The 27058-nt window shown below is 39.1% G+C and overlaps 1 protein-coding gene across 3 annotated transcripts; it reads right to left on the reverse strand.

Moving 5' to 3' along the window:
- Window positions 1-27054, reverse strand: PRKCI (protein kinase C iota). Of its 3 annotated transcripts, XM_042041898.1 has the most exons (19): window positions 26757-27054; window positions 26206-26250; window positions 19503-19624; window positions 14981-15070; window positions 13569-13619; window positions 12360-12445; window positions 11192-11332; window positions 10292-10346; window positions 9752-9810; window positions 9110-9286; window positions 8289-8386; window positions 7224-7310; window positions 6497-6632; window positions 5902-5989; window positions 4858-4983; window positions 4675-4754; window positions 3645-3734; window positions 3227-3342; window positions 1-2520 (listed from the first exon to the last, which is right to left on the reverse strand). In XM_042041898.1, the coding sequence occupies exons 1-19, from the start codon at window positions 26870-26872 to the stop codon at window positions 2433-2435; spliced, it is 1851 nt and encodes a 616-aa protein (XP_041897832.1). In that variant the 5' UTR covers window positions 26873-27054; the 3' UTR covers window positions 1-2432. The 3 variants fall into 3 exon arrangements, with proteins under 3 accessions (XP_041897832.1, XP_041897831.1, XP_041897834.1); XM_042041897.1 differs by lacking the exon at window positions 26206-26250 and having other exon boundaries at window positions 26757-26968; XM_042041900.1 differs by lacking the exons at window positions 12360-12445; window positions 19503-19624; window positions 26206-26250; window positions 26757-27054.
- Between the last annotated feature and the right edge of the window lie 4 nt (window positions 27055-27058).

The raw sequence follows: 27058 nt of genomic DNA on the forward strand, positions 1-27058 counted from the left end.
TCTAATAGAAATGTTTTATTTAAAGTAAAAAGTGTGCACAAATAAAGGGAATGATTACACAACAACGCTCAAGACCATATTCCATATGAAACAGGAAAATAGTAGTGACAATATTAACTAGCAGAGCACCCATAGGAATCCAACTCGCATACAAAAAGGAGGTTACTCCACATAAATACATCATGCTTCTGATGCAGACACGTTCTCCAAAAAACAAAACCTACTGCACTGGACTGTTTACACCCAAAGTCCCTTCTGAATATTTATGACAGTTACTATATGCTTAACAATGAAAAATAACAGTTAATATCATGGCACTTTGGAGAAAATTAAAGTTTAAAAATGGATTTACAGTAATTTACTTGTCACTTTGCAACATTCTTAATGGTTAGATATGTAAATAGAAAAAGTATTTTTTCTGTGACATTATAAAAAAACCAATTAACTTTTGCTTTAGTCTTCTCTGATGAATGGCAGAAATGCCCTTCCTTACATAAAGCCATTTTCCTTAATACCTCATAGGAAATTATGCCACTGTAGAGACAAGGCTTTTCTTGTTTGCTTTATATGATTTCCCAGTTTAGTATCAGTTGTGCCCTGATGTCTAAACTGATCATGTGGGTTCAGGAGTCAGAGGCTAAACAATCACCATTTTAAAACTGCACGTAAGCAGTTCACTTGACCCAAATTAAATGTGCTGAAGTCATTAGCTGCTCTTTAAAGGAAGGTTCACTCTGGTATTTTACATTTGAAAAGACACAACTGGAATTTAAGGAAACCTGATTTTTAACAGTGAGAAGGTTCAATGCTTCCCTGAAACTGAAGCCCCTCAAATCACTTCCCAGTTTTGGAAACTCAGCCCAATACTAAAGAGTTTCCTACTCACATTGCAAAGAAAAACATGAACTAAATCTCATACCGTGACACCAGTGTGGATTTGTGCAATCTCTCTGCTGGCAGCTGACATGGAAGTGAACAGACATACACCAGAAAACTTGTGCTATGAAATTAGTGAAAATTAGGATTTTCACAGAAAGACACTGGCCAGCAAAAGTCTACTAAAAGCTTCAGGTAATGTTTGCCAACTTGTGCTTACAGATACTCAGATCTGCTTTCAGTGACACTTAGCTTGTCTTGTGGCTCTTACATAACACAGATTCCTTTCCTCAGTGTCTCTTAATCCCTTTTCCCCAAAATAATAGTAAAAAAAAAGTGGTACATTTGGCATTTCTTCAGCCCATCACATTCATAACTACTGCTTTAGCATTAAAAATAAGGATTATCTGTGCTGTATATTACACTGCTTCCTAACATGAAATGTAAGAAACACACCTCCTAGTCCTAGTTTGAACCATTCTTTCAATTGCTTTCTTTGAGCCTGCTACCAACATTTCAGGTTTGATTTTAAGTACAGATCACCATCTCTAAGGGCAGAAGTTATGGGAGTCATTGAGGACAGCACCTATTTTATTCTAGATATGCTTTTTCCACTGGCAAAGTGGAACTCATTCCCAGCAGTGTGGCAGTAAGATAAAAAAGGAACTGATGTCCTTTTCCAGGCTGTGGCTGTACCGTGTGCAGTTCTGATGCAGTTAAGACAGCAAGTATAAAAGCAATAAATAGTATGAGGTTCAGTATTAGCTGCTCATTACTGCTAAATTATGCTGTTCAGATCTTAACTTCTCTAACTGTTAACTGAATTCTTTAATTAAACTGACACTTGATGCCGTGTCCAACCCTTGCTGAAAGGGCCAGGATAGAAAGGCACTCTCTGTATCAGTGTACAATTCCTAGTGTGAGTTTTGGAGCAAAGCCTACCAATTCTGATATGGAGTTAATAGTCTCCTTCAGGATAGGATCAATATTCCCCATGAAAGCAGAGAGTCTTGACCTATTCAGTGTAAATATCTGCTCTCCTTGCTGTCATTTCAGTCTGAAGGGCACTAACATAGCTCTAATTTCTATGTCTAGAACAGGGATATCAGATGTTTAGAGAGAAGACATTTGGAACTACAGAAGTGATAAGTTCTTACTCATCTTGCTGAAAAATCTGAAATCCTTGAAGGATTATTACATCACCTGATACAATTTGTGTTCATTAAGCACTGAAAACCTTTCCTTGCTCAGAACATTTTACTGGCAAACTATATAGCCAGACCCTTTGTGCAGTCAGGAGCCCCAGAGACCAACTCCTGTATTAAAATTCAAATTTGGCAAAATTGTTAGAAAGTTCTAACATTTTAAATCTGGCAGTTGAAGGTTCAGCATAACAACTGTCCTGGACAACAATCAATACAAAAAGAAAATTCACACTAGGTGGCAAGGGCAGGATGTTGAGTTACTCATTTTATGCAAGTGCATCCAAATGGAGAGATGTTTATCCATGCAGAAACAAATGGAGTAACGATTGGCACAGTTAAGAAATGGAGAATTCAAACACATTCCTCAGCTGACATCAAAAGAGGATTTATGTATTCAAAGCCTTCAAATTCAGACTGGTCAATCTTCTTCACAATATCACTGTTAGGATTAAAAAAGTCATTAGTTCAGCAAAACTAAAAAGATAACATTAACTGATAGTTTGACTTAAAACCTGTACAGTGGACTGCAGTTGAGAACATTTCCCTTCTCTCTTTCGTCTCTCTCTACCTTTACAGTTACCACTGGGTTTTTTTAACCCCAATAATGGTACCAAAACACAAAACCCCTCAAAAGCAGTGACTGGGCTGCACTCACTCTCCCACAAAGCAGTCTGCAAGGTTTGCAGTTTTAAAACTATGCCCTAAACAGACAGTTTTGTAAGGACCTGAAAACATTAGGATGTGATAGATACTGCACCTGCATCAGCAACTTTTCTAAACCTTTTTTGTACAGTCTGTCTTTAGAAAGGGATGAAGAAGGAAGTTGGATTTCAGACCTGATTAAGGTGCACAGGTAACAATTAATATTGACTGTTCGTGTTTACATACTATGTGAATGTTATATAAAACATTACAAAAATTTGTAAAATGTGAACAACAGCAGCTCAATCACGCTAGAAAGGTCAGGGCTCTTCAAGAGTTAAGAACCACAAATCCACTACCAAAATCAAGCACATTATCATGCCTTTTATAAAGGTTTTTCAGCCAGGATAATCTTACCTGACTACCAACAGTGTAAAACACCCAAACAAGCCAAACAAAGTGTCTTCTCTTATCTGAACTTCTTAAAATTCTACATTACTTACTCATCATCTGGAGTGAGCTGCACAGGTTCATTGGTGAATTGGGAATCAAAGTTATCCAGACCAAATTCTCCAGATATATTTGGTTTAAATGGAGGCACCACTTGCTTTTGCTCCATCTAAGAATAAATACACTTAGTCACACTGAGAATTAGTTACAACCTATTGAATTATTTTTAAACAAGGCTGGAAATTACTATTAAGTTTCTTTATTATACTTTCTACAATCATTCTATTAATCTACTGCACTTACTGTCTGTAAAAGGGATAAAAGATTGTGTATGGTAATTCTGGTACAACATAAATTAAGATCTTAAGGATTTTGATCTTAAGTTCCATTTTGATCTTAGGCTCCAAACAACTTTGTCAAGGCATCACTGTATGCAAAGAAACTCAGCCACAGCAGTGGGCATTCACATACCAGATCCCAATCAACATTGCGGAAGAAGGGATGTCCCTGGATATCTGCAAACCCTGTCTGAGGATGGCAGCCCAAGCGTTCCTTTGGATCCTGGGCAAGGAAGAAAATATTTCTAAATGGATGCCATGGTCTACACATGAATAAAATGCCTTTATTACAAATCCCATGAGAGATGAAACACCAGAATTACAAGGAACACTAAAGAACTAGGTTAGGATTATTTATTTTGGAAACTGCTCCAATTTACCCTCTGAAATAGGCAGGAATATAAGGAATATAAATGGCTATGCTGCTTTTCTTCCTTTTCATTCAGATCTGTTTAAACATACCATAGGTTTCAGAGCAGGCTTTGTTAGATTACTAATGAATTTGATTCTTTCTCCCCACCTTCCCTTGCTCCTCCCTGAACAGACTATGCCAGGAAATCACACTGGGGCAGTAACTGCAGTTCCTGGTAACTAGTGTGGAAAGGAGGTTATTTTAGTAAGACAATTCCATCTCCATGTACACACATGCACACACTACCAGGGAGTTGTAACAGTGTGCAGTGAACAGTGTTACTTTCTTAGAATAACTTTACCAAATCTGGTTTCTCCTGTATCTCTTTCTTCCCACTCACATAACACTCACTAAAAGCCAGCAAGTGCTTGGACTCATCATCCACTACCACACATGCACCTTCTGACTCTCAGGCTAGAGAGCTTCCAGCAAGCAGCAAGCACATCCTGCCTCTGCATCTCGCTCCATGAAGTCATCAGAAGCTGTCCAAGTGATTTGCTAAGTTGCTTCTCTCAGAACCAAAATAAATCTGGTAAATTCGTTCTATTCTCCAGCTTAAAGAAATCACTTGGAGCATTTCTACGCCTTTCACTTTGAAACTTACACTCAATCCCAGCCTGAGAACCAGGAGCTTCAGATTTTAAGAGAAGTATCTAGAATAGGGCCCCCAGCCCCACTGAAATTGTGCTTTAGGCTCTCATCTTTTCTACCCTGTTTCTGTATGTGGCAGATAAAGTATATCAGCTCTTACCTTGTTAAGGAAACTCTTTAGAACACCTGCTGCTTTAACAGAGAGGGATCGGGGAATTCGGATCTGTTTTTCCAAAATTACTGCAAGAAAACAAGGTTCCTATCAGCCTTTGCATCTTTGTAGTTAGTTTAAAGGTTAAGTGGAAGCAAAGCACTGAAGTATAGGAACACCCATGGTACTTACCTTGGAAGAGATAATCCTCTGTGTTCTGATCAGGGTTGTCAGAGCTCCCGACGATGTCGAACGGTGACCGGCCTGCCATCATCTCAAACATCAGCACACCAAGGGCCCACCAGTCCACGCTGAAGCCTGGAATTCAAGAGAGAAAACACCACATTTCACAACAAAAATACCAACACCTCTGGGGCTAAAAACAGACAGAGAAGAACGAGTTCAAAAATGTAAGTATTGCCAGTTCTCCAATTAGCTGAATAAAGGAGAGATAACGGCTGTACCAGACATTACGTGGATCATTACGTAGACAACAGGAGGAGATGCTGTACAGAGGAAATGCAAAGAGTTTAAAGGTTGGTGTTAAGACCTTAATAAATAGATAATATTTAAGCCTAGTCATTACTAACCAACAGTGCATTATCCAGGGTGGGAGATAAGGCTAAGGAGGAACTATGTGAGTCTTAATAGCAGTAAGTCAGCCATTCATGGAGCAAAGCTTATCTCCCCTACTATTCACTGCTACAGGAAATCCCAGTAGCCAGGCTGGGGCTCATACAGGCTGGCTGGCCTAGCAAGCTTGTGATAAGCAGGAATATCTGAAGCCAGTATGAAAGAGACATTTGACTGAAATAAGATGGTAGATTAAAAACAAATATGTAAAGGGACATCTACTATCTAGGCCTTTTGCAATGAATTTATATCTAATCCATCATTGCTGCCAAATGTAAAGCTCCAAAACCAAACACGATGCCAGACTGCAAGTATATCATTGGTACTATCTAAAATAGTTATAAACAATAATAAATTTGGAAGACTCAAGCTATTCTTCAAGACTAGTCAAAAGAATTTAAAATGTGGAATGCAGAGTATCTCATTTGCTTTGTATGAAGTTTTCTGCTCTTCCTTTGAAGGCTTTATTTACTTTTTCAGACAGGATGTTGAATTAAGACTGATTATGTGTCTAATGGAGATTTTTACTTTCTACTGCTAAACAACTCCAGTAAGAAGAGATAAGGTGAAAATTATAAAGTAGCATCAAGAAATTCCATTTACCATAATCCTCTCCTCTGAGAATCTCAGGTGCAATATAGTTTGGAGTCCCACAGAATGTGCTGGTTGTGTCACCGGGCCTCAGCCCCTCCTTTAGGAAAAGATGGGAAGAAAATACTTTACAGTTAACTGAAGATCCCACACTCCTCTGTTAAGAGCTTTACTTAGAATTAATTTAAGTCTTGAATAACCAGCATAATGGCAATTCCACAGCAAAGTCAAACCCGTGATCCAGTGTCTTTGTAGTGACAAAAGTTTTCCCAGAAGAAATGGGCAGTGCCACAGAATCCAAACAGGAGCAAGTGACTGGTAATTTCAACCTCTTTTGAAATCACCTTATCCTGACTATTTGAGCCAACCCCTCCCAGACAAGTTGATCCAGAAGCTTTGTAAAAACATAAACAGTACATGCAAGTGTGGTCTGTGCACTCTGGCATTTGCCTTTTCTCCACGTGTGGAAGTGAAATGAATATACAGCCTGTGTGCACTGTGTACAAAGAGGTAACTTGAAACTTCACTTTTTAAAGTCTCTGCATCTTTTAATTTATAACATTTCTTAATTGTTGATTTTCCTGGTTAGCAAAAAACTAGATCTTACCTTGCACATGCCATAATCTGTGAGTTTAATATGACCTTCAGAATCTAGGAGCACATTATCCAGTTTTAAATCCCTGTAGATTATCCCTCGCTCATGTAAATAGTTCAATGCTAGACTGATTTCAGCAGAATAAAACCTAGTGTAAAAAGAAATATTGATTACTTAAGTAATCAAAACTCAAAGCTCAATAACACAGTCTTGGTAGTATGATATTTTCTATACATAATCCCAGGTATTCTATTCTTTTTCCACAGAGAAGTGGCAAATTGTTTATAATCACGCAAATGTTTCTATGCACTTCAAAAATTGTTTTTAGTTAATAGTAATGTCTACTGCAATCATCCCTTTTATCTCACCATCTGAGATTAAGCATATGCACCAAGAACTCAGCATTTGCCTGGACAGCTGGTAGTGGCTGTTGTACAAGAAACACATTGATATCATTAGACATGAAAAAAAACCCTGTAAAACTGTTTTTCTAGAAAAAAATAGCAGACTGAAGTCATACAGAGTAATGCCAATGCGAACAGCATCTGAATGCTATTACAGTTCCTTCTCGAAACACAAACACAGTGCCTTGCAGCAGCAAAAGGAGGATGCAGTTTCACATTTCTTAAATCCTTAACATCTGGAGAGGCTTTGCTGGCTCATCCCTCATAATCTCTGCACTGCTGCACTGTGTCAGAAAACCACCGTTTTGATGCAAGAAATCTGGAATGAGACACACCTGGCATGTTCCTCTGGCAGCTTCCTCTGCCTCTGCATATGGAACATCAGATCTCCTCCATTGACATACTCTATAACAAAGAATAACCTGGAACACACAGGATTGTTACAAGTGATTGTGTGCACGGCTGAATGAGGTGTGAGATGTTAGAGGTCTGTTGTAGAACAATGCCCATTCCACTCTACCCATCTCTCTGGCACCAGGCTGGTTTCACCATTCCCATCCCCGCCCCCACCACTCTTTGACTAAATTTCCAAAGTTAAAAATCAAGTATTCGAAGGCTCTCTAGGTAATTCCTTCATTGTAAAAGGAATGTAAGTAATCCTTCCCATACTCCTCATCCATTACAGGTACTGCTTGTCATTACTACACATGTGACTGTATAGAGCCACATCAGTTTCTATGCACAAACCAAAAAAAAAAAAATTAAAATCTAATTTTCCTTCCTGATCCCTTTAGTCTCCTTTGTTTGTGGTTAATACAGTAAGTGTATTACAAATACTCTTTCTTCTCACTTCCCTCCACTAGCTTGTCACCTTTTTGAAACAGCAAGGATACTGTTCAAATATACAATAGCTGTATTTTATATGTACTTAAAGTTATTACTGTATAGAATAGAAAAATAATCATTTTCATCTCTATTACTCAGTTTTCCTTTTGAAAACTCAGATTCTATTTTCTGAGATTCATCTTCAGAGAATCCAGGCAAGTTTGAGACAATTATTCTTCAGTTTTTGTACTTCTGATTTTCATCTCCTCATGCCTTTTTTCCTTCTACGTTCTCTTCTACCACATATTCTCAATCCTTTTTTTTTCCTACTAGCTGCACTTCTCTTCCTTTCCAGAATCCTCCCCACCACATCTACCAGTACTCTACATTCTTCTGCATATTCCCCATCTGAAAACCTTAGATGCACATGGCATTTGGATCATAAGATACTACAATGGTTTACAAAACACTGACTTTGCTACCTAACGCTTTATGCTTTAAATAGGCCTTTGAGGTGCCTGATAGGATGAGGTGTTTTTAATAAGACTATCTTATTATTAATTTATGACCTTTACCTGCTTTCTGTCTGGAAGCAAGAGTGCAGTCCGACCAGAAAGGGATGATTTGAGGCCTGTTCAAAGACGTGTTTCTCCGTCTGAACCCAATCAATATCCTATTTTTTGAAGAAAAGTGACATTCAGAAAAGGACTGTTGCACTTCTTAGGTCACGTATTAATGACAATTAGCAGGAAGACACAAAAGGGCTTTGCTGTCCTTGTTTTACTTGCAAGAAATTAAATATTCTATAGTTCTGAAATGTGAAGCAACAGCTGACAGCATACATTTTTTTCCTCAATGTCCCTTACTCTTAGCCTCACTGTGTAACCACCTTGGGAATGAAAACACACTGATCTATAAAAGATAAACTGGTGCAGGGAAATGTAAAATAGCACCAAAAAATGCAGAAGGAATCAATGGTAGACTGAGAAATAAATGCAAATCTCTTGGACAGCAAGCCACAGTCACTTCAATCATTTCAGAGTAGCCTAAAGAAACCCAGGGGAAATCCTTAGTAATAAGAGGTTTTCAGCAGTTTAATAGTGCAATTTCTGACATGTTTTTACTAATCACTGTGCAAAAATTAAGATAGGAGTCTGATTTAACAAGCAATTAAAATAATATGGTGAGATTTCTTTGTGACAAAAACCCAGACTTGAACATACGAAAATCAGACTCCACCTGGTTACCTGCCGTGTGAACCTCCTATAGAGCAGTACCAAAAAACCACGTGTAGAATTCTCATTGAGTGCTGCAGCCCAGACCTGGCTCCCACCTCGTGGGGGACATTGGAGCTGTCTGGAAGAGCTGCCCAATTCACTGAGAACACCTTGCCCACCTCATCATCGTTGACGAGCTCCTTCTTCACCACTTTCATGGCATAAATGCGCTCGGTTTTCTTCAGCCGAACCAGCAGCACTTTGGCATAGCTGCCCCTTCCAATGACTCGGAGCAAATCGAAATCCTGCAGGCCCAGACTGGAGGAAGCTTTGCCACTTTCCCTAATGCTCATCGCCTGTGGATAAAGTTGCACTGAAATGAGGAAGCAGCCTTGCCACTGTCAGCAACTGCGAAAGTCAGCATGTCAAACATTTCAAAATGAATATAAACAAGTAATTCAATTAACACTTGTTATCTTAAGACTGTACTGTCCTGGAAAGGAATGTGCTGGGAAACAAAGGAGGCAAAAGAGACTTGGAAGATAAGAAACAAACCAAACTGGAAGAATTTGGAACACTTTCTAAATCAAAGCACATCTCAAGGTTCAAAATAAAGCAGCGTGCCAGCCATACATGCACGTCTCAGGAGCAACCCAAATGCACCCTTTGTGCTAATTTTCAGTGTGTGACAAATTAAATTACTAAAATCTTGAAATTGAGACACACAGGCTTTAAGATCTTCAGTGAACCTCATGGGTTCCCTCCAACTTCAGATACTCTGTGATCCTATGTAGAGAGTTAGCCTGGTTAAGATATTTTACCTCTTTTTCTTCACCAACGTGGTCCAAGCTCTCATGACTCGAGGGATTGTATGGAATCACTGGAAGTGCAAGAAAAATTTATTAGACCAATGAAACACAACAGGATTTTCTTCTGCCTTAAAATTTCCACATTCAGAGAAACACAGTTTAAATGTTTCTATTGCAAGAATTCAAAACCGATAGGTTTGCATTAGGATCATCACTCTGACTGCCACAAGAATAAACATGTTTGGCCTCCACTCCAGCAGAAGCTCTGCTACTGCTGTTAAGGGTTTGGGTTTTTTTGCCTGATCAGGGCATTTGAAGTACTCAGCTTACTAAATGTAACTGATAGCCTAAATTCTTCTTTTTTTGATCAAGTTTCTGAAACTGATAAGATATACAATACTGGAATTTTTACATTTATATGCTCCTTAGCATGAAGAAGCTGTCTTTTTGTATTCTATGAAAAAGTAAAGAGGGGTTTTTAAAATAATTTTACTTCAAAGTTCACTTTTCAGCAACTTACAGTAATTTAGAGAAAAAAATTATTGATCTTACCTGTTTCTACATTATCTGAATGCACTGATGATGGATCCATAGGCATTATTGGTTCCTGCAAACATAGATAGGATTTTTGTAATAGACTGTCCAAGTGTCAGACACTTGGACAATAAACTAAATTAACGACCCTTGAGGAATATAATCTAGCTACTTTTTAACTTGATTAGTCAACATAGTTACTAAAACATACACAATGAAATAAACCACTGCATTCTTTATTTTCCCTATTTTCTGGAAGTTATGACATGTTTACAAAAGCTGCAGAAGTGACAACTTGGTACAATAGAGAAAGAAATACAGGAGATGAGAAGTGAGATAGAAAAATTGAAGTCCTTCAGCGGTATACATACTAGTCAAAAGAATTCCCAAAATATGGACTTGTAGCTGTCCATTTTATTAAACCAGGAGCAGTAACAATCTCAATTTTTCTCAGGACTTAAGAACTGAAGATGATTGAATTTCTTGGGAGAAAAGTCAAAATTTCTGCACTTCAGATTCCTTTGCTGTAAATGGGAAATAATCCAATAATGTATCAGATATTTAGAGAATTTACTCGACCTGTAGTCCATTCTGAAGATGTAAAATAGTGTGTGCGTGCATATGTACACACTATGTAACATCCCTGTGAACAGTGGGATAAATGTCCCTCATATGTGACAAGGGAAAAACATCAGATGTGCACATTAGACTCCTGTCTTGCTACTAAGTTGCAACTCTGCTCCTTGAATCCCAAACTTTCTCACAAAAGTCATGGTAACCATAAAAATGATGTTTCAACTACTGCAATTATTTGCAGGCTGCAGCCTGAAAACCAATAGTATAAAATAGGGAGGGTTATTTGTTTGATTGGTTGGTTGCTGCTTTTCCCAGGTAACTTTTCAGAACAATTTTACTTACTGGCTGTAGTGTATGTCGGCCACATTCAATATTGACAAGTTTGTGACACTTCTTGTGAACGAGGAGTTTGCAGTTGATGCACTTGTACCCCTGGCGCCCCAGGCCCCATATCCGGTCAGTGCAGATGGCACAGTGAGCTCTCTGCAATCAGAAACCAACACAACTCTAATTAAAGAGCAAAACTAAACAATAAAAACTATCCAGCCACACTTGCATGAACCAAGCTCATCTCCTCATCTCTCTGTAGGGGAGTCCTTACAGAGGAAGGCAGGAGAGCAGAAGCTTCAACACCTTAAACAGCCAGACAACGTGAATGGGAAGATCAACACTCGCTGAAGGACATTCACAAAACAACTCCAAAGATCCATGAAAACAGGGCGCCTACGGAGGCAAGAGTGGAAACTGATTTAACTATGGTGCCTTGACAGCCTTTAACCCAGATGAGGTCAAAAAACAACAACAAAAAAAGCTGAAGTTAGACATGAGGATGCTCAAGATGAAGTTTAGTGGAGACAATCTCAAGCATTAAGCACACAATACACTAAGCTTAGAGAAGAAGGAAAGATTATTGAAGCTGTCAAGGGACCTGACTTACCCAAATATTTTGGGTTTGGTTTTTGCTGCTGCTGTTTTAAACACAGCAGAGCCTTCTTGGTCCTTAGCTAATTCTATTTGACCATTGCTTCCTGAAAACATTCTGAATGGTTTGCTATTTTCAGTAGATTACATGGCACCAGAAACAGGCTGCCTGGAGAAACATCACAGCTTTCTCCTCTAAAAGTCATGAAAGAAAAGTCTGTGCATCATAAGCAAGTTCAGACCATTTTATTCCCAGAAGCTGAAAAACTGAAAACCTACTTTTAGCCATCTAATACATTCCAGTTTGCACTCTGGGAAGATTTTAAGTGAACACAGGAGTTTTAATATAATGTTTTCAGAGTATATGTACAGTGAACTGCAACCAATTTGTTTTGGTTTTTTCTACTTTAAGTTCCTGACGATTTCATATTGATTAGGTCTCCTGAAAATACAGGATTACCAAAAGTGTATAGACAAACAACAAAAATGAGAATAAAACTACCTGATAACTTTTCAAGGCAGTGGCATCATCATTACCAAAGTAAGACATCCCTGTATCATGGCTTTAAGTACCCAACAAGAGTCTCACCCTGTTAAATCGTTTGGCTTGGAAAGTGTGACCATTTGCACAATAGAGCTTTCGCCACCGGCGGGCGCCTCGGCGATAAATGGACTCTAAGAGGAAAAACACAGGATTATATCCAGACAAATACAAGTACAGAACCACAACATCTTCTCCTGGAGGTTTCTGTGTAGAGTGACTTGCAGAGTAAAGTTTCATTTCTACACCTTACGGAAACTGAGGAATGTTCCAAGTATCTTTTCCTTTTTTTTAAGTTTTGGAGAATATTTGAAGTAGAATAATCCTGATCAACTCAAAGTTAATTCTGATTTTCCGAAGTTAAAAGGAACAGTGAGTCAAGAAAAGGGAAATTGTCCAAACAATACAAGTGCTTGTGTGCAAAGTATCCACCTCAACTTGGGGAGGAGCTGTGGGGAAGGGAAAGGAGGAAGGAAGGTGAATTTCAGGAGCATGTCCTGATTTATAAGATTGATTGACAAATACTCCAGTGTTTTAAATCCACAGCTGCCACTATTTTTTTTTTAAACTATTACTTTATTTTTCATTACTTTAGGCATGTCAGAAGACAAAACTGAAAAACTACACTGAGCTGTAAATCTGATTCAGTCTGCAACCTCATTTTTCGGATAACCAGCATTACCCATTCTGCCCAAGTTAACTTTTAAACATGCACATTTACATTTGTCAGAGATTTGGATATCAAGCTGACAGATGTGTCAGTGCATAACATACACACACTCTTTTATAAAACTTTAAGACTGAGGGGAAATTACCTCTTTAATGTCTAGAACATTAGTTAACACAAGGGAGGCTTTTGGAGAATCCTCCTGAATTTCAAATGAATTAACCATGGATCTGTAAATGGTGACACAAGTCGTTATCATTGGTTATAAGCCTCCGCTCACAGTTGTCAGCCAGCAATCTGGCAACTCCCAAAAAGACAAGAATAGGATAAAAAACTGTCATGATAGAAGAGGCAAAAGCAAGGAAAGCAGAGTGACATGGGTAGTTAACAGGAATGTGAAATGCTGATTAACAATGATTCAGAAGTGACAAACATTAAGTTTAGCAGGACTTTCTACTCCTTCTAAATATTTGATTTGTACAGATTTGCATTATTAATATTCATAACTGCAGGATGCCAAACCAAACATCAAAATCTGTTAAAACAGGAAATCTGATTTTCTGTATTCCTTAACTAAAATGCCTACTTACTATCTTCTCCTGGACAAGGCATGCCAGGCCGCTCTGGGACACAAGGAAATACTGCAAGAAAGACATTAACTTCTGATTAGCTTTTTATTTCAGACAGAAAATAAATCTTTGGGCTAAATACAACACTCCTGAAAGGCATTCAACCATCTAGAGAACAGCATTGAAGAACAGAACTGTTTAAGAACAGGTGAGCTGCAAAGCATCACAAAGCCCTTTTGCTGGGCATAGCAATGACGTACATGAGAAATACAAGCAAAAGGCAGAATAAATCAAGTTATTTCTTAAAGAAAGTAACTAGAAAAAGTAATGATTTTGTTTCCTCATGTGACCAATCTTCACAGTGAGTCAAGATTTCCGAACATTATAAATGTATTATGTTACAGTGTCCTAACAGTTACATAGGATGTTGACTATGTAAGTATTTTTTTTTTTCACAGTTTATTTAGCTTCAGTAACACTACCCATCTTTTACAGTTTATTTGGCTTCAGTAACCATCAGAGAGAAGTATAGCTGTGGAGAGACAGCCCTGGTGCCAGTTTAATCAGAAGCTTATCAAGCACAAAAAATAATGGAGAAAGGGCAGATCAAAAATTCAAGTAATATGTACAGAAGCAGTGAAACATATCTACAAAGGGATTATATTCTTCCCCTTTTTAAAACTCTCTGTGGGAAGCTGCCAAGCTGTCTTTTCCTTTCAAATGGGCTGACGACAAACGAGATTTTTTGCATCTTTTTAAGAGCAGGAGCCTGTTAAGACACTGTAGTGTAACACAGCAACACTTCATAATGATCACTTCTCTGCTCTAATCTCTGATAAACCCAGACCGACCTTCTACTGGTAAAAAGTTACAAATAGCTAGAAAAATATTCTGCAGAAGCTGCCAAAACAGACATATAACCCTGAAGAATAAAAATTGAACAATTACACATTCAACAGGGGCATAATATTATTAAGTTTAAAACTGAAGTACTTAATTTTAGAAAAGTCAAACTTTTCATTAATCTGGTATCACAAATGGAGCTCATTAACTTTTTTTCCTAACAGAGATGCTGCTCTAAAGCACTTATCCATAATCAACTTCAGGATAATATATACATCTAATAAATAAATAAATTGTACTTATCTCTTCTACCATTCACTGCCAGCAAGTGTATGAAGGCACTTGGGCTGAATGAATGAAAAGACAGGGGCTGGGTTTCATGAATAAACTAACAGCAAAGTATATTTTCCTCCCTTAATTTAATAAAGAAGAGCTAAAAGTACAGTGAATGGTCATCAGCATCCCTTGACAGGATGGCCACAGGCCTGAAGGGAGAAGGCTGCCAAAAGTACAGGTAATGCAAGGTAAGAATTCCACTCATTCACAGGTACTAACATGAGCAGCAGTAAATTTCAGTAAATTTCACCTACCATGGATCAGAAGCTCTGAATCCTTGTTTAGTTCATACAACCGAAAGGCCTCTTCTAACTCCAGCTGAGAGGAAACCGTACATGGATCTCCTGTGGAAAGAAAACAGAACAACACAAAACTCAACCCAATTAGTTCCATACCATTCAGGAGTTCCCTCACAGTTGGTTCCAAGATAATTATTGTAGCAAAAATCCAATATTCTCAAATGTGGTAGTATTTCTTTTTAACACTGTTCAAAGAGTACATCTGAAAATAGTCATATTGAATTCTTCCAGGGAAAATAAAAATATGGGATATTCCCAAGAGGTGAGCAGATCATAATAGCAAACCATCATTGCTACAAGCATGGTTACACATTATTTCAGTACAGGAAGTGCAGGCTATATTCTAGCACCTAAAAACCTTCTAAGATTACCTTTTATTTCATGGTTTTTTAATTAGAACTGAGTCAATTCTATTTTCACAGCTGCTTCAGCACTGCCAAGATTTGCACCAGGAGCTGCAAAAGCAGTCAGTGCTCAAGTCGCTCCTCAAACAAAAATGGAAACTTTTGACAAATAATGTAATCTAAGTACGACACCCCATTTTTCTGATTTGTAACTACTACTTTCACACTCACAGGGCTATTTGAAATAAAATCTTTTAAAGAAAGGGCACCAAGGCAGAAAAAAAGTGGGAGTTGGTTGGCTTTGTTTCTTATTTTTTTTAGAAAAACCGTTGCAGTTTTGTTGACCATTTGTGATGGTGCAGACTAAATTATATGCCAAATCCTTGATGATAAAGTTTCTCAAACTTTATCTCAAACTTGTTTTCTTTGGTGTCTGATGCAGATTAGCAACATTATAAAAAAATTAGCCCCCTAAAAGAATAAGCCTTTTTCAAAATATTACTGTAACTGAAACATTTTTAAAACAATGTTGTCCCAGTCATCACTGCCCCAAAGAAAGAAAATACTTAGTTATTAGCTTAACTTCCTTCCCCCTTTTCATCTACACAAGATGTTCTGTGTAAGAACAAGGGATTTATTTCTGCCTGCTCATCCTCCAGCATGAGCACGAGTTTATTTTTAGCCCAAATCCCATACAGCAAGTCTGCCTTTCCATATTTCTAATTTTTAACAGAAATACTACTTTCCATGTCTTTAAGTGGCAAACTGGTTATGGGTAGCCAAACTGGAAGAAGGCAGAGTAATTTCCATCCCAGCTAAACTGGATCCAATCTGGAAATTTTACTGCTTTGAGTCCTCAGTCGATGCCACAGTTAGAAAGTTCTCATGCAACAGACTCTCAGCTATTCTCTTTGTGTTTTATATGGCAAGGTTTCTAAATTAATACAGGCACTGCTAAGGCTTTTCAGTGGAATCACACACCCAGCAGCCGGGGGTATTTAAACTCAGCCCCCAGAAGTTTTTCCAGATAATTTGTTTTGTTTCTAATGTATCACAATGCATTTGTTTCTAATGTATCTTCCCCCACAACAGGAAGGACATGGACCTGATGGAGCCAGCCCAGAGGAGGCCACCAAGTTGATTAGAGGGATGGAGGACTCAGCTGTGAGGAATGACTGGGAGAATTAGGATTGTTCTGCCTGCAGAAGAGAAGCTTTGGGGTGACCTAATTGTGGCCTTCCAGTGCCTGAAGGAGCCGACAAGGAAGGTGAAGAGAGACTGTTTACAAGGGCCTGGAGTGACAGGACAGGGGGAATGACTTCACTGACAGAGAGTAGGTTTAGATTGGATACCAGGAGGAAATTCTTCCCTGTGAGAGCCGTGTGACCCTGGCACAGGGTGCCCATAGAAGCTGTAGCTGCCCCATCCCTGGAAGTGTCCATGACCAGACTGGATGGGGCTCTGGGCAGCCTGGTCTTGTGGAAGGTGTCCTGTACATGGCAGGGGGTGGAATGAAATGATCTTAAAGGTCCTTCCAACCCAACCCATTCTGTGATTCTATGCATTCTATTCTGTTGCTAAAATATCAGTAATAAATGTAAATGGTCCATTTTCAGTGTTCTGTCTTTACTGTTTTCTGCACATCAAAATCCTAAAGATGACTCTTTGAAGCCACCTACAGTCATTTACCACCAAACCACTCCCCCCAACAGCTGGATACCTGGACACCACAGTGCCCACCCACGGCACAAACACACACTGTGCAGAGCAGGGTGGGAGGAGAAGGAACAATTGTATTTACTCAGACTCACTATGGGAATCAACAAACTAGTTTTTCTTCTTTTGTTTCCAACACCTGTGCAAACAGTTCTGTGTTTCCTTTTGGCAGAAGCAAAAGAGGGTCTCAAGAACAAGCAAACTCAGAACAGAAGGTTTATGGACATCTCTTTCAACAAGCTTGAGTAGTACAAATTTTGCAGTCAAAGACAACTGGGATACATAGGAAAATACTTACTTTTGAGTTATGTACTGAGAAACAACAGACTGAAGTGACACACAAGGCCAGGGTCCATCCCACAGGATGTTTCAGAAAGCAGAGTGAAGCTGAACTGACCATATATGGAAAAAATAGAAATTTGTCTAAAATCTAATCAAGTTCATTCTGTTTTCCAGTTGCATCTGAGGATTTTGGAGATGACTCCGCTCAATTAAATTAGATCAGTCTTTGTGTGCCATTACCTCCATGAAATCAGAGTAGTTATACATGATGCCCTCATCTTGCAAAGGCATTTACTATATGACAAATCAAAATCTTAGTGACCAGGTAAATCCAGTTTAGTCAGGAAATAGTGATGCCCCAGACCCCTTATCTTCTCTTACACTATAAAAAGCATGAGTAATAGTGTAACAAGTACCAGCCCACAGCACGTACCTTTCCTCGCTACTGTTAAACAGCGAACTTCAGTTTTGGTGAAGAGGATGTGCTATAGGAATTTTCCAGTAAAGGAAAACAGGTTTCTAGAAAGAATATCAACTGAAAACACTACAGAGTGGTGCTGAGAGAGGAGGCAGGGGGCTTGGCAAGAAGCCATGCATTGTACATGCAAGAATTATTCACTAAAGACAGGAGGATTTGTTTTAAACACACTCCTCATTGGCAGATTAACTTTTTCTCCCCTGACATTAAACTGTCAACGATTAAAGCAAACATGGATTGCTTGTGAAAATCAAATCCTATGTGAACACATGAAAATAATTCAGTTGAACTGTAGCCTTGCTTTTTCTTTTACAAAAGTAACTCTAATTAAAGAGCAGAAATTGAGACAGAACAAACTGTGGCTTCATGTAAATTATTGAATCAGTATAAAATGTTTATTAAAAAATTATATATATACTTCTTACTATGACTGACACTGCAAACTCCTCTACAGTGACGAGTCCATTATCTTCCTGATGATAAAACAACACAGCCAGCTTATCATAAAGTAAATGTTCAACTCCCAGTAGCTCTGCTGCACAGTTCAGTCATAAACATTGCTCATTTTACTGTACTGCATCTGCCTGGTATAAATAACTTTGGAATGATGAGGGGAAGAAAAAACCCCACCTGCTCAGACTCCCAAGACCACGTAATCTTCAACACACCTGCCTACATGGCACTTCCAAACACCAGCTTTGCTCCATGTTTAACTTTAAGCTCTGAATAAATTGGCAGTAGCCCAGTTTTAAATGGGAGGAAACAGTTCTATAAGCACCATTTATGCTGATGACTGCATGCAAACACCAACCACAGCCAACAAATCACTGCACACTGCAGCCTTTTATGTACTGCATCAGCTAAAATAACTCCACAGCAGCCTCATAATTCAGAGGGCTCTTCGTTGTAGCTGTAGCTCAAAACTTACATGTAGAATGAACTAATTCCACTGAGAAAACAGAACCTACAAATAACCTTTAAAAAAATTACCACTGTACATACACTGCTCAACGGACGACATCTGTTAACAGGGAGAACACACTGGACTTCTTTTCATCCAAGGTAAACTTTAGGATGGATAATGTAAGCACTAGAGATGAAGAGTTCTCAGTCAAGGTTGTCTCTGCACTTTGATGAAAAGTTACTACATGTCATTGGTATTTAGAAAAAGTTTTATTAGCAGCTATGTGTTAATAGACTTTAGGTTGCTAAAGTAACAGCTGATAATAACACTTGAGATAAAATGTTTTTGGTTACACATACAACTCAACTATACATTAAATTGTATCAATATTTTAGATGAATACTGCAATTTGTAAAACCTAATGTCTGTTTAACTCTTTCAAAAATATAAGATATAAACAGAATCTTCAACAGTATAAGGGAATACTTTCTGTTGCCTTCATGAGAAGTGCTAACATTGAATAGTCACTGAGGTCTTGTTTGGTTTAAAAAGACAGAGAGCAAGCTACACACTAAGTACTGTGAAACAAATACCTCTTTATTAAGCTCTACTTAAGAAGGCATTGGATAACTTATTTTTGGAGTCAGATTCTATGTTTTATAAGGTTATCTTATGAAGGCAGAGGGAAAGGAAAAGATGAAAGGGAAAGAAAAGGTAGGATGTAGAGCAATGTATTGATGAGCATTGATATACCTTCTTCATCAATCCATTTCATGGTGAAAAGCTGCTCATTGTCAAAGGAGCACATGTCTCGAACTTCACTGCACAGTCCCTCGAAGGAGATGGAAGGCTCAAAATAGGTTATCATGATGTCCCTGAGCAAGAGAAAAATAAAGTTCAGAAACTATTTCACAAAACACAACATCGATCATCATCTCTATCACCTTCCATATACCACTAATATAAACCCCATCCCTGATTAAACTACCTCCAAAATGTTAAAGTAAAATAAAGTACCTAAGTTCCCCTCTTATAGCAAAGTCAGGCTCTAAGTGATTTTTATTACTTGACATTTAATCCTCCAGGTATCTTCTTCAAAAAACCTCAGATTTTATGCCCAAATTAACTATGAAGTGAGTTGCAGCAGACATTAACCACAGAGAGAAATTAGATCTCTTACACCAGTGGAAACTCAAGAATGAAATGCTGCAAATGTTTTAAATTATGATCATAACATATTTCTGGTTTTACTTCCTCTTTAACAGTTATTTTGTTATTAGATATCAAAATGTAAAAACACATACATCTACCCCAACTAAATTTTGATTGTGTAGATGTTATGAAAAATTAATGACAAATACTAAACAGATTTCCTAGCAGATTTGGGGGGATGTGCCAAATATTCAAAGTGCCTTTAAAAGAAGAGTGGTGCTTCACATAATGAAGGGGAAGGCTGACAGAGAAACATATATTTAGAATTGAAATGTACTGCTTTACTGTTATGCAGAATGAGTATTTCTGTGATGATTACAATTAAAAATGAGTTAACCTGATTTTAATAAGTTAGCAAAAAATGCTGACCCACTGTGTTGGCTGGGCCTTAAAGGGGAACAGGTGACTCAGGGCTCAGTCCCTTAACCAAAGGAATTGTGAGGTACAGTTAGAGGAAGGCTGTTTACAACACACTCCTCAAACATAGCACAAAAGCCCCATGTTTGAGCTACAAGATTAATCTTCCCATAAAAACCTCATCCAGCTGGATTTGCTCCGGTGGGTGCCAGCACCCATGATTGTTGAGGAGAGCTAAAGTAAATTATTGAAGCAACAAAGTTTTCACCTGGTCAGAAATAGCATCAAGGTTCCTACCAGACTGAAGTGTACACACACAGCAAGTTAAATATCTTTAAAACATCACGTGCATGGGCAGATTGGGATCAAGAAGGTGACTTAACATAAAATGCTGTGGTCATGGAACTGGAACAACGCTCAGGAGGGGCAGAGAGCACACAAAAAATAAACTGCTTGCCTGAGGCTCCTCTTAGAGCAGCAGCAGGAATAAATTTAACTGGCAATTTCTAAGCACTGTGGAAGAACAGCGAGCCTGCTTCTGGATTTATGAGCATCATCAGTTGGGTTTAGTTAGGGGACAGACTCCAGTAAAGAGGGCAGATGTGTGTCCAGGATAAACATGACATCTCTTCAATAATCTGAATAAAGCAGTCAAAAAGCTGCTACATGATTTGGTAGAGGAATCACTCCTGTTCTTCCCACATGAGACAAAATGCAAAACAGAACAACATTTGAACCCCAGTATTTAGACATAGCACAGTCATTTAGACCAAACAGGGCTTTATTTGAAAGTCCCAATCGCATCCATCCAACATGGCAAAGGTCTCTCAGACACAAAGGTCTCCCTTCACATCCTCTCTAAAAACACCAACTGGGAACCCAATGCCAAGAAGGCAGATTTGACAGTGTGTTACTGTCACAGACACACTGGCAGCCACCACAGAGCAACCCTGTATTAGGAGGCAAAGCCTTAACCTGTATTTCCTGTTTTTCCGGGAAGGAAAAAGGCATTGCTTACTTAGCAGCTCCACTGATTTGGTGCTAGAGTTTACCATTCCTTCATTTATTCACATTTTAGCACAGATATATCCACTTTGGAATATGTTCTTAAACAAAAAATTAGTTCTGAAGAGTGAAGAGAAGCAAAGTATCTATATTTTTATGTATTTACATTGTAGGTTTTTTTGGGATTGAACTATTCAGTAGAAAGTTTGTTGAATGACTGTTACTGCCAGAAAACCAGAGTTACAGACCACACTTTTAAAGACTGTAATCACTGATGTTTCAGCAAAAACTGAAGATTAAATTATATATATATTATCAAAATCTGTTCAGCATATTTTCAAATTTGATGATTCAAGTTCACTTGAAATAGATTTATCTGTACTGCAGTGAACAGGAAAAGTCACAATGTTAAGACGTACTGAACAGCCTTGGAATCTCTTCATATCTCTAAAGTAAAAGCTGGTACCAACTGAAAAAAAAATCTCTTACTACCTGTTGGTACCTTCAAGTGGCAAACCAGTTGTCCTTCACAAAAAATGAGAGTTTAATTATTTCAGAATTTAAGCATGTTCTCTAAATTAGTACTCTAATACCTCCAGCAGGACAAGTATCAGTTACTAAATAATTTGGAATATCTCTTCTGCTACAGCAGACAGTACCAGTCTTTCAGAGAACTCTAGCCAATAGCAATGTTACAAGAGAAAGATGATGTTAAGTATAAACAAGGTTCCACAAACAACATCTACAAACACAGGAACTGAAAGGTTACAGGTCTTCCTACTACTTTATTTTGCCATTTGAACTCCACTGATGACCCTGACATTTCCTGAGACACAGGTCTCACTTTCACAGTGGTTCTGTTGTCACACCTTCGTGTCTCCACACTTCTTGCCCCTAATAGCACTGATGATGCCTTCCTCCAGGAAAAAGCTGGATTCACTCAAGCCAAGGAGAAGCTAAACTCTATTGAGACAAAATTTTGTATTTTAAATAAAAGTTAGTAGGCCAAATTAAGGGACAAAGGAAAGTTAATATGGACCATAGCCTGCTGACTTGCATTAAAGATACAAAATGTTTTCTTTTACTGAGATGTGGGAAAACTTTTCTTGACAATAGGCCTTTCCTTGTGATGAAGATAAGGTTATACACTGCCTGGAATAATCATGTTTGTCATGAAACTATTCCAAGGTGAAATAAACATCCTTATTTGTCACCTCTTGGCACACACAGGAAATTAGAAGAAAATCTGATTCAAGCACACATTTGTATCACCACATCTGGAGGTGTCAATTAACTCCTACTGTGGAGGCACCAGACTTTTTACAATTTGTTTTAGCACTATTATAGTTGGTCTTAATCAGGAACCTGTGTGTAGGAAACATGCAAATAAACAAGACAGCACTTGTCCTGAATTACTTTCACTGAAAATGTTATCACTTCTATCTTTCATAAATATTAATAAAGATAATTTAATGCATACTACTAGAAGGCCTGTGTCAATATCCTGCAAACATCAGAATCAGTAAACATAAATCTTAGGAAGACTGAGAAAAGGCAAATGGTAAATCTAAACACACTAGAGAATGTATTTTAAATACATCTAGAAGACCATATTCTCCACCTTTCCTGAGATCAAACAGCTTTCCTCATTTTCTTTTACAAATCATCCAAGAGTTGTAATACCCTTTAACAAAAAAAGAACCATCCAACACAAAAAACCCCAAACCAATGCCAACAATTAAATACAATTATCTGTAGCTCATTTTCACTGAGCTTAAACTCCTGTGAGAGAACAACCCTGTCAGAACAGACACTACTGCTTTAGACTTTTCCACCTGCAGCCTCATATACCCCATATTATGTACGTGGAAATGTACAGATACATCATACATATTACCTACATATCCATGCATGTATCACACACCTGGGCCAGTCATTAAGGCTTTTGAAAATGTCTAATTAGAGCTCACTGCAATGAAGCTCCACAGGACTCTGGGGGAATTCTGCTGTGTCAGTGTCATTTCTGTACCGTGAGGTGCAGCCACTGCCATTCACAACCATTTAAAGCATTGTTTTCCCCTGTGCAAGTCTGTTTTTCTGGAAAAACATATTGTCAGAAAGCTAAATCAATATTGAAACAGCAAGAAGGGGGGAAAATGTATTCACAGGCTTAGTCCAAAGTCTTCTTAAGCTGAACACTCTCCTGTGAAGAACATGAATGTCAACAGACAACAGAAGTCACTGTGCTGAAGAATTGATCAAAAAGTGCCCAAGATAAATAAAAATAAAAATAAATTATGGAAGAATTCAACAATCATTAAGAAATAAATTTTCTGGAAATCTTTATGGAGCTACATTTTGATTTAACAACTAAAATTTATTTTCTCCTCACACTTTTTCCACTCATGTAATTACATTAAAATCAAGAAAATAAGCAGGTTTAACATGTATCATGAGAGGACTGTCAGGTGTGCTCTTCATTTGAACCAAATCAAACTGAAGGTGGGCAAAGCATTGGTATCTACCCCTTTTTATTAAAAATCTAACCTACATTACAGCCTACACAGCTAAAACCAGCATAAAATCTATGTCAGGCACTGAAAGAATACAAGCTAGCAGTTCTAATCATGACAGAAAAATTATTATAGCTGTTCGGTCTTGCTTCTTTTCTAAATCAGCATGAATTCTACAGGATTCCTTGAGCACGAGCAGTGAATTATTCCTACCTGTTCTCTACTCCCACAACATATGTATGAATAATATAACAACTTCTTATACTGACTTGACAAAAAGCATCTCCAGCAAATGAAGTAAGACAAAAGGCAAACTTTGAATATCATCAGAGCACTGAAATGGTTGTAATTACAGATGCTGATCAGTGCCATACACCGGGAGCTGCTATACTTTGTTACTGCATCAACAAAAACCCCCATGTTTGGAATAACATAGTGAATTCCTAAAAACTGCCTCAGGAACCTCTGTTACACAGACTGCACAGATCACAGTAACTCTTTAAAATAGATAACATTATTTTAAGCATTTTAAACAACCAGTCCTATGTGAAAGATAAGCACAGTTTACCTGAGAGAAGGAAGTACCTGGAAAAACTCAACTGAATGCCTTAATTCCCAAGTCTCTGGGAATTCTCCATCCCCTTATTCTCATGATCTCTGTTCGCTTTTAGGAAAATTTTCCATCCTGTTTTAACATATTTCATGAATTTAAGACAAAGAATTACCACTGTACAGTTCAATGAAACAAAGACTCTTCAAAAGGTCCTGTGTGAAGTCTTTGTCCTGGCTGAGGAAAGTAATTGGGCTCCTGGCCAGACCCAGCCAAGTTTTGGGGATTCAGGCTCAGCTCTTTGCCCCAGGCAAGTATCCCAACTATCAGATTCCCAAACGTTTCAAGAACAAATCTGTGCTTCTAAGTGGCTGGGTTGGGTTGGCTTGGTGGTTTTTTTGTTTCTTTTTCTTTTCAACCAGAAACTCTTTTTGGAAGATGAAAAGACCTTCCGAGCCAGACTTTCCCAATAACTTCTACAACCCACTCAAATGCTTCCATTAAAAGGAAATTAGGAGAGATTAACGTTTCCTGATTAACGCTGTTTCCCATTAATTCCTCGATCCAGCTCTGAGACAGTTTATTTGAAGAATGGGGGAAAAGCTGCCTTTGGTATCAGCATTTAGTCCTCAATCTCCAAGTCATTTCAGGGTAAGTGCAGATAAAATGTTTGGCTTTGATACCCACTTGATAGTGCAAGTCTGAGAAGGGGCTTGAGACTTTCTGTTGTAAGAAAGTGGAGAGAATAATTTGCTTATATCTCAAAATAAATCATGACTAAGGCATTCAGCTTGCTAGTTTGCTGGTATTCACAATGGTTAACCAACACCCTCTGTGACTCAGTGCCATTATTAAACTGATAACTGCATTAACAGATAAAAAGTCAATGGACGGGACTCAAAAGAAACATTCCAACGCCTGTGAAATTATTACCAGTGTCATGAGCCAGCATTCCTGTCCAATGTAGCAGATTTTTTCCTCACTCCCACAACCCTGGGCTGCTTCCTCCCTGTTCTTGCTCCACAACCTCCCTGTGCTAAAGCAAGAATCCATGTGATTGCATGTGGACGTGATCAAGATTAAAACTGACCCAACAGAAGAAAAATAAATGGTTTTCACCCAGACCAGTTCCCATTTTAGTTCACTGTCTGACCAAATGAACACTTCTGCCAGCTGATAGCCAGGGGCATCTTCACTTCTTTAAAGGTGGATTAAAGGGACTGTGAAACAAAGAGCTCAGAATTTCACATACTTTGACAGTGTCTCACATGTCCTTTAAAGCCACAGATTGTGCCAGTCTCTACAGTAACTTCTACAGACTTCTGTCAAGAAAAGCCTCAAAGCAGACACAAGCCAGAAACCAAACACAGCAGCAAATACCAAATGCTCAATGTGGTTCCTATACTTCTCCTTAAAATTACACAGCTAGAGACAGCAGAGAGTAAATACTGAAAATGTAGTACACCTCTTCTTGTGGTAACAGAGATAACTGGAAGGAAGCTATCAAGGGCATCATGTGTTCACTCAATCCAAAAATGCAACCTACATTGTTTTCTGCTTAGATCACCTCCCCTCAGACTTAATGGCCCAATGAACCACTGGCAACCCTTGCACCGAAACTTATTAAGTCCTGTAACTGTTACTATTTAATAGGGTGTTGTGAACCCAAGGCAGGATGTTTCTTTTGCTTTATGTGTTATTGCTGGAGAGCCACTGAATTAGGCCCAAAAATTCAGATTTCCATTCTGCAGACACCTAGTATTTTGGGGGGTTTTTTTAACAGAAAAAACATAATTGACAGTAGATGCATCTGGCTTACCATTCACAGACTCCCTTGGAAATCACTCGGTGCCTGGCAAACAGCCTAAAAATCCATGAAACAAATTTTCATACAAACATCCTCTTCCTTTAGTCCTGAATATTACTTAACATAGAGAGACCAGGACCAAAGCTGCACTCCGAACATACCAAGTGCGACTTTTGGCGTGTGTTATGAAGGAATATGTACTTATTACTGACAGCCAGGGCCTGGGGGTGACGGGAAGCAGGGTGAGCAGGGCAGAGGCTGCTCAGGCACATCCTTGTTCCGCGGGAAGGCCACCCCAGAAGAAGGGAAGATCCGGCTTCCCCCCTGAACCTTAACTCCAGTCCTGCACTTGACATCCATTTCAGCACGGCTGGTTGGTCGTGGAGTGTTTTTCCTCCGCTCTTTCCTCCCTCCCCTGCAAGTCCGGGGATACCCGGAGCTTGAGCCCGGAGTACCCACGGGAGCCCCTCCAGAGCAGCCCGTGCCGGGTACCCCGAACACCCGCGGGGCCGCTTTGCTCCTCTCCGCCCGGCCGCCCCCGGGGGCTCGGCGCCCGCACTCACCCCTTGTAGTAGGCTTTCACCCGGACCTGGTGGGCGCCGTCCCCACCGAGGCTGCCCCCGAGGCCGCCCGGAGCCGACATGGTGCTGCCGGCGCTGCCGTCCCGCTGTGTCGGCATCGCCCCCGGGCCAGGCCAGGGCAGCCGCAGGCTCGGAGCGGGGGAACCGCAGGGTCGAGCCAGGCCGGGGAGGCGGCTGCGCGACCCCCGCGCCTCCAGCGCGTCCCGCCCGCGCCGGGCGGCACCACGCGCGGGGGCCGGGAGGGGACCGCGCAGAAGCGGCGGTGGGAGGGAGCGCGAAGCCGC

This window comes from Corvus kubaryi, unplaced genomic scaffold, assembly GCF_017639235.1.
Source record: "Corvus kubaryi isolate FWS band 111438036 unplaced genomic scaffold, C.kubaryi_AGA036_p1.0 37397, whole genome shotgun sequence".
Lineage (NCBI taxonomy): Eukaryota > Metazoa > Chordata > Aves > Passeriformes > Corvidae > Corvus > Corvus kubaryi.

Bases quoted from the DNA above. Each gene is read 5' to 3' on its own strand.
- PRKCI (XM_042041898.1), bottom strand. From the start codon at position 26,872: ATGCCGACACAGCGGGACGGCAGCGCCGGCAGCACCATGTCGGCTCCG. The intron at 15,071-19,502 runs GTATATCAATGC...TTCTTTCCACAG, and splicing joins GAAATGGATTGATGAAGAAG to GAGATCCATGTACGGTTTCC. The intron at 10,347-11,191 runs GTAAGTAAAATT...CTATGTTTGCAG, and splicing joins GCCGACATACACTACAGCCA to GAACCAATAATGCCTATGGA.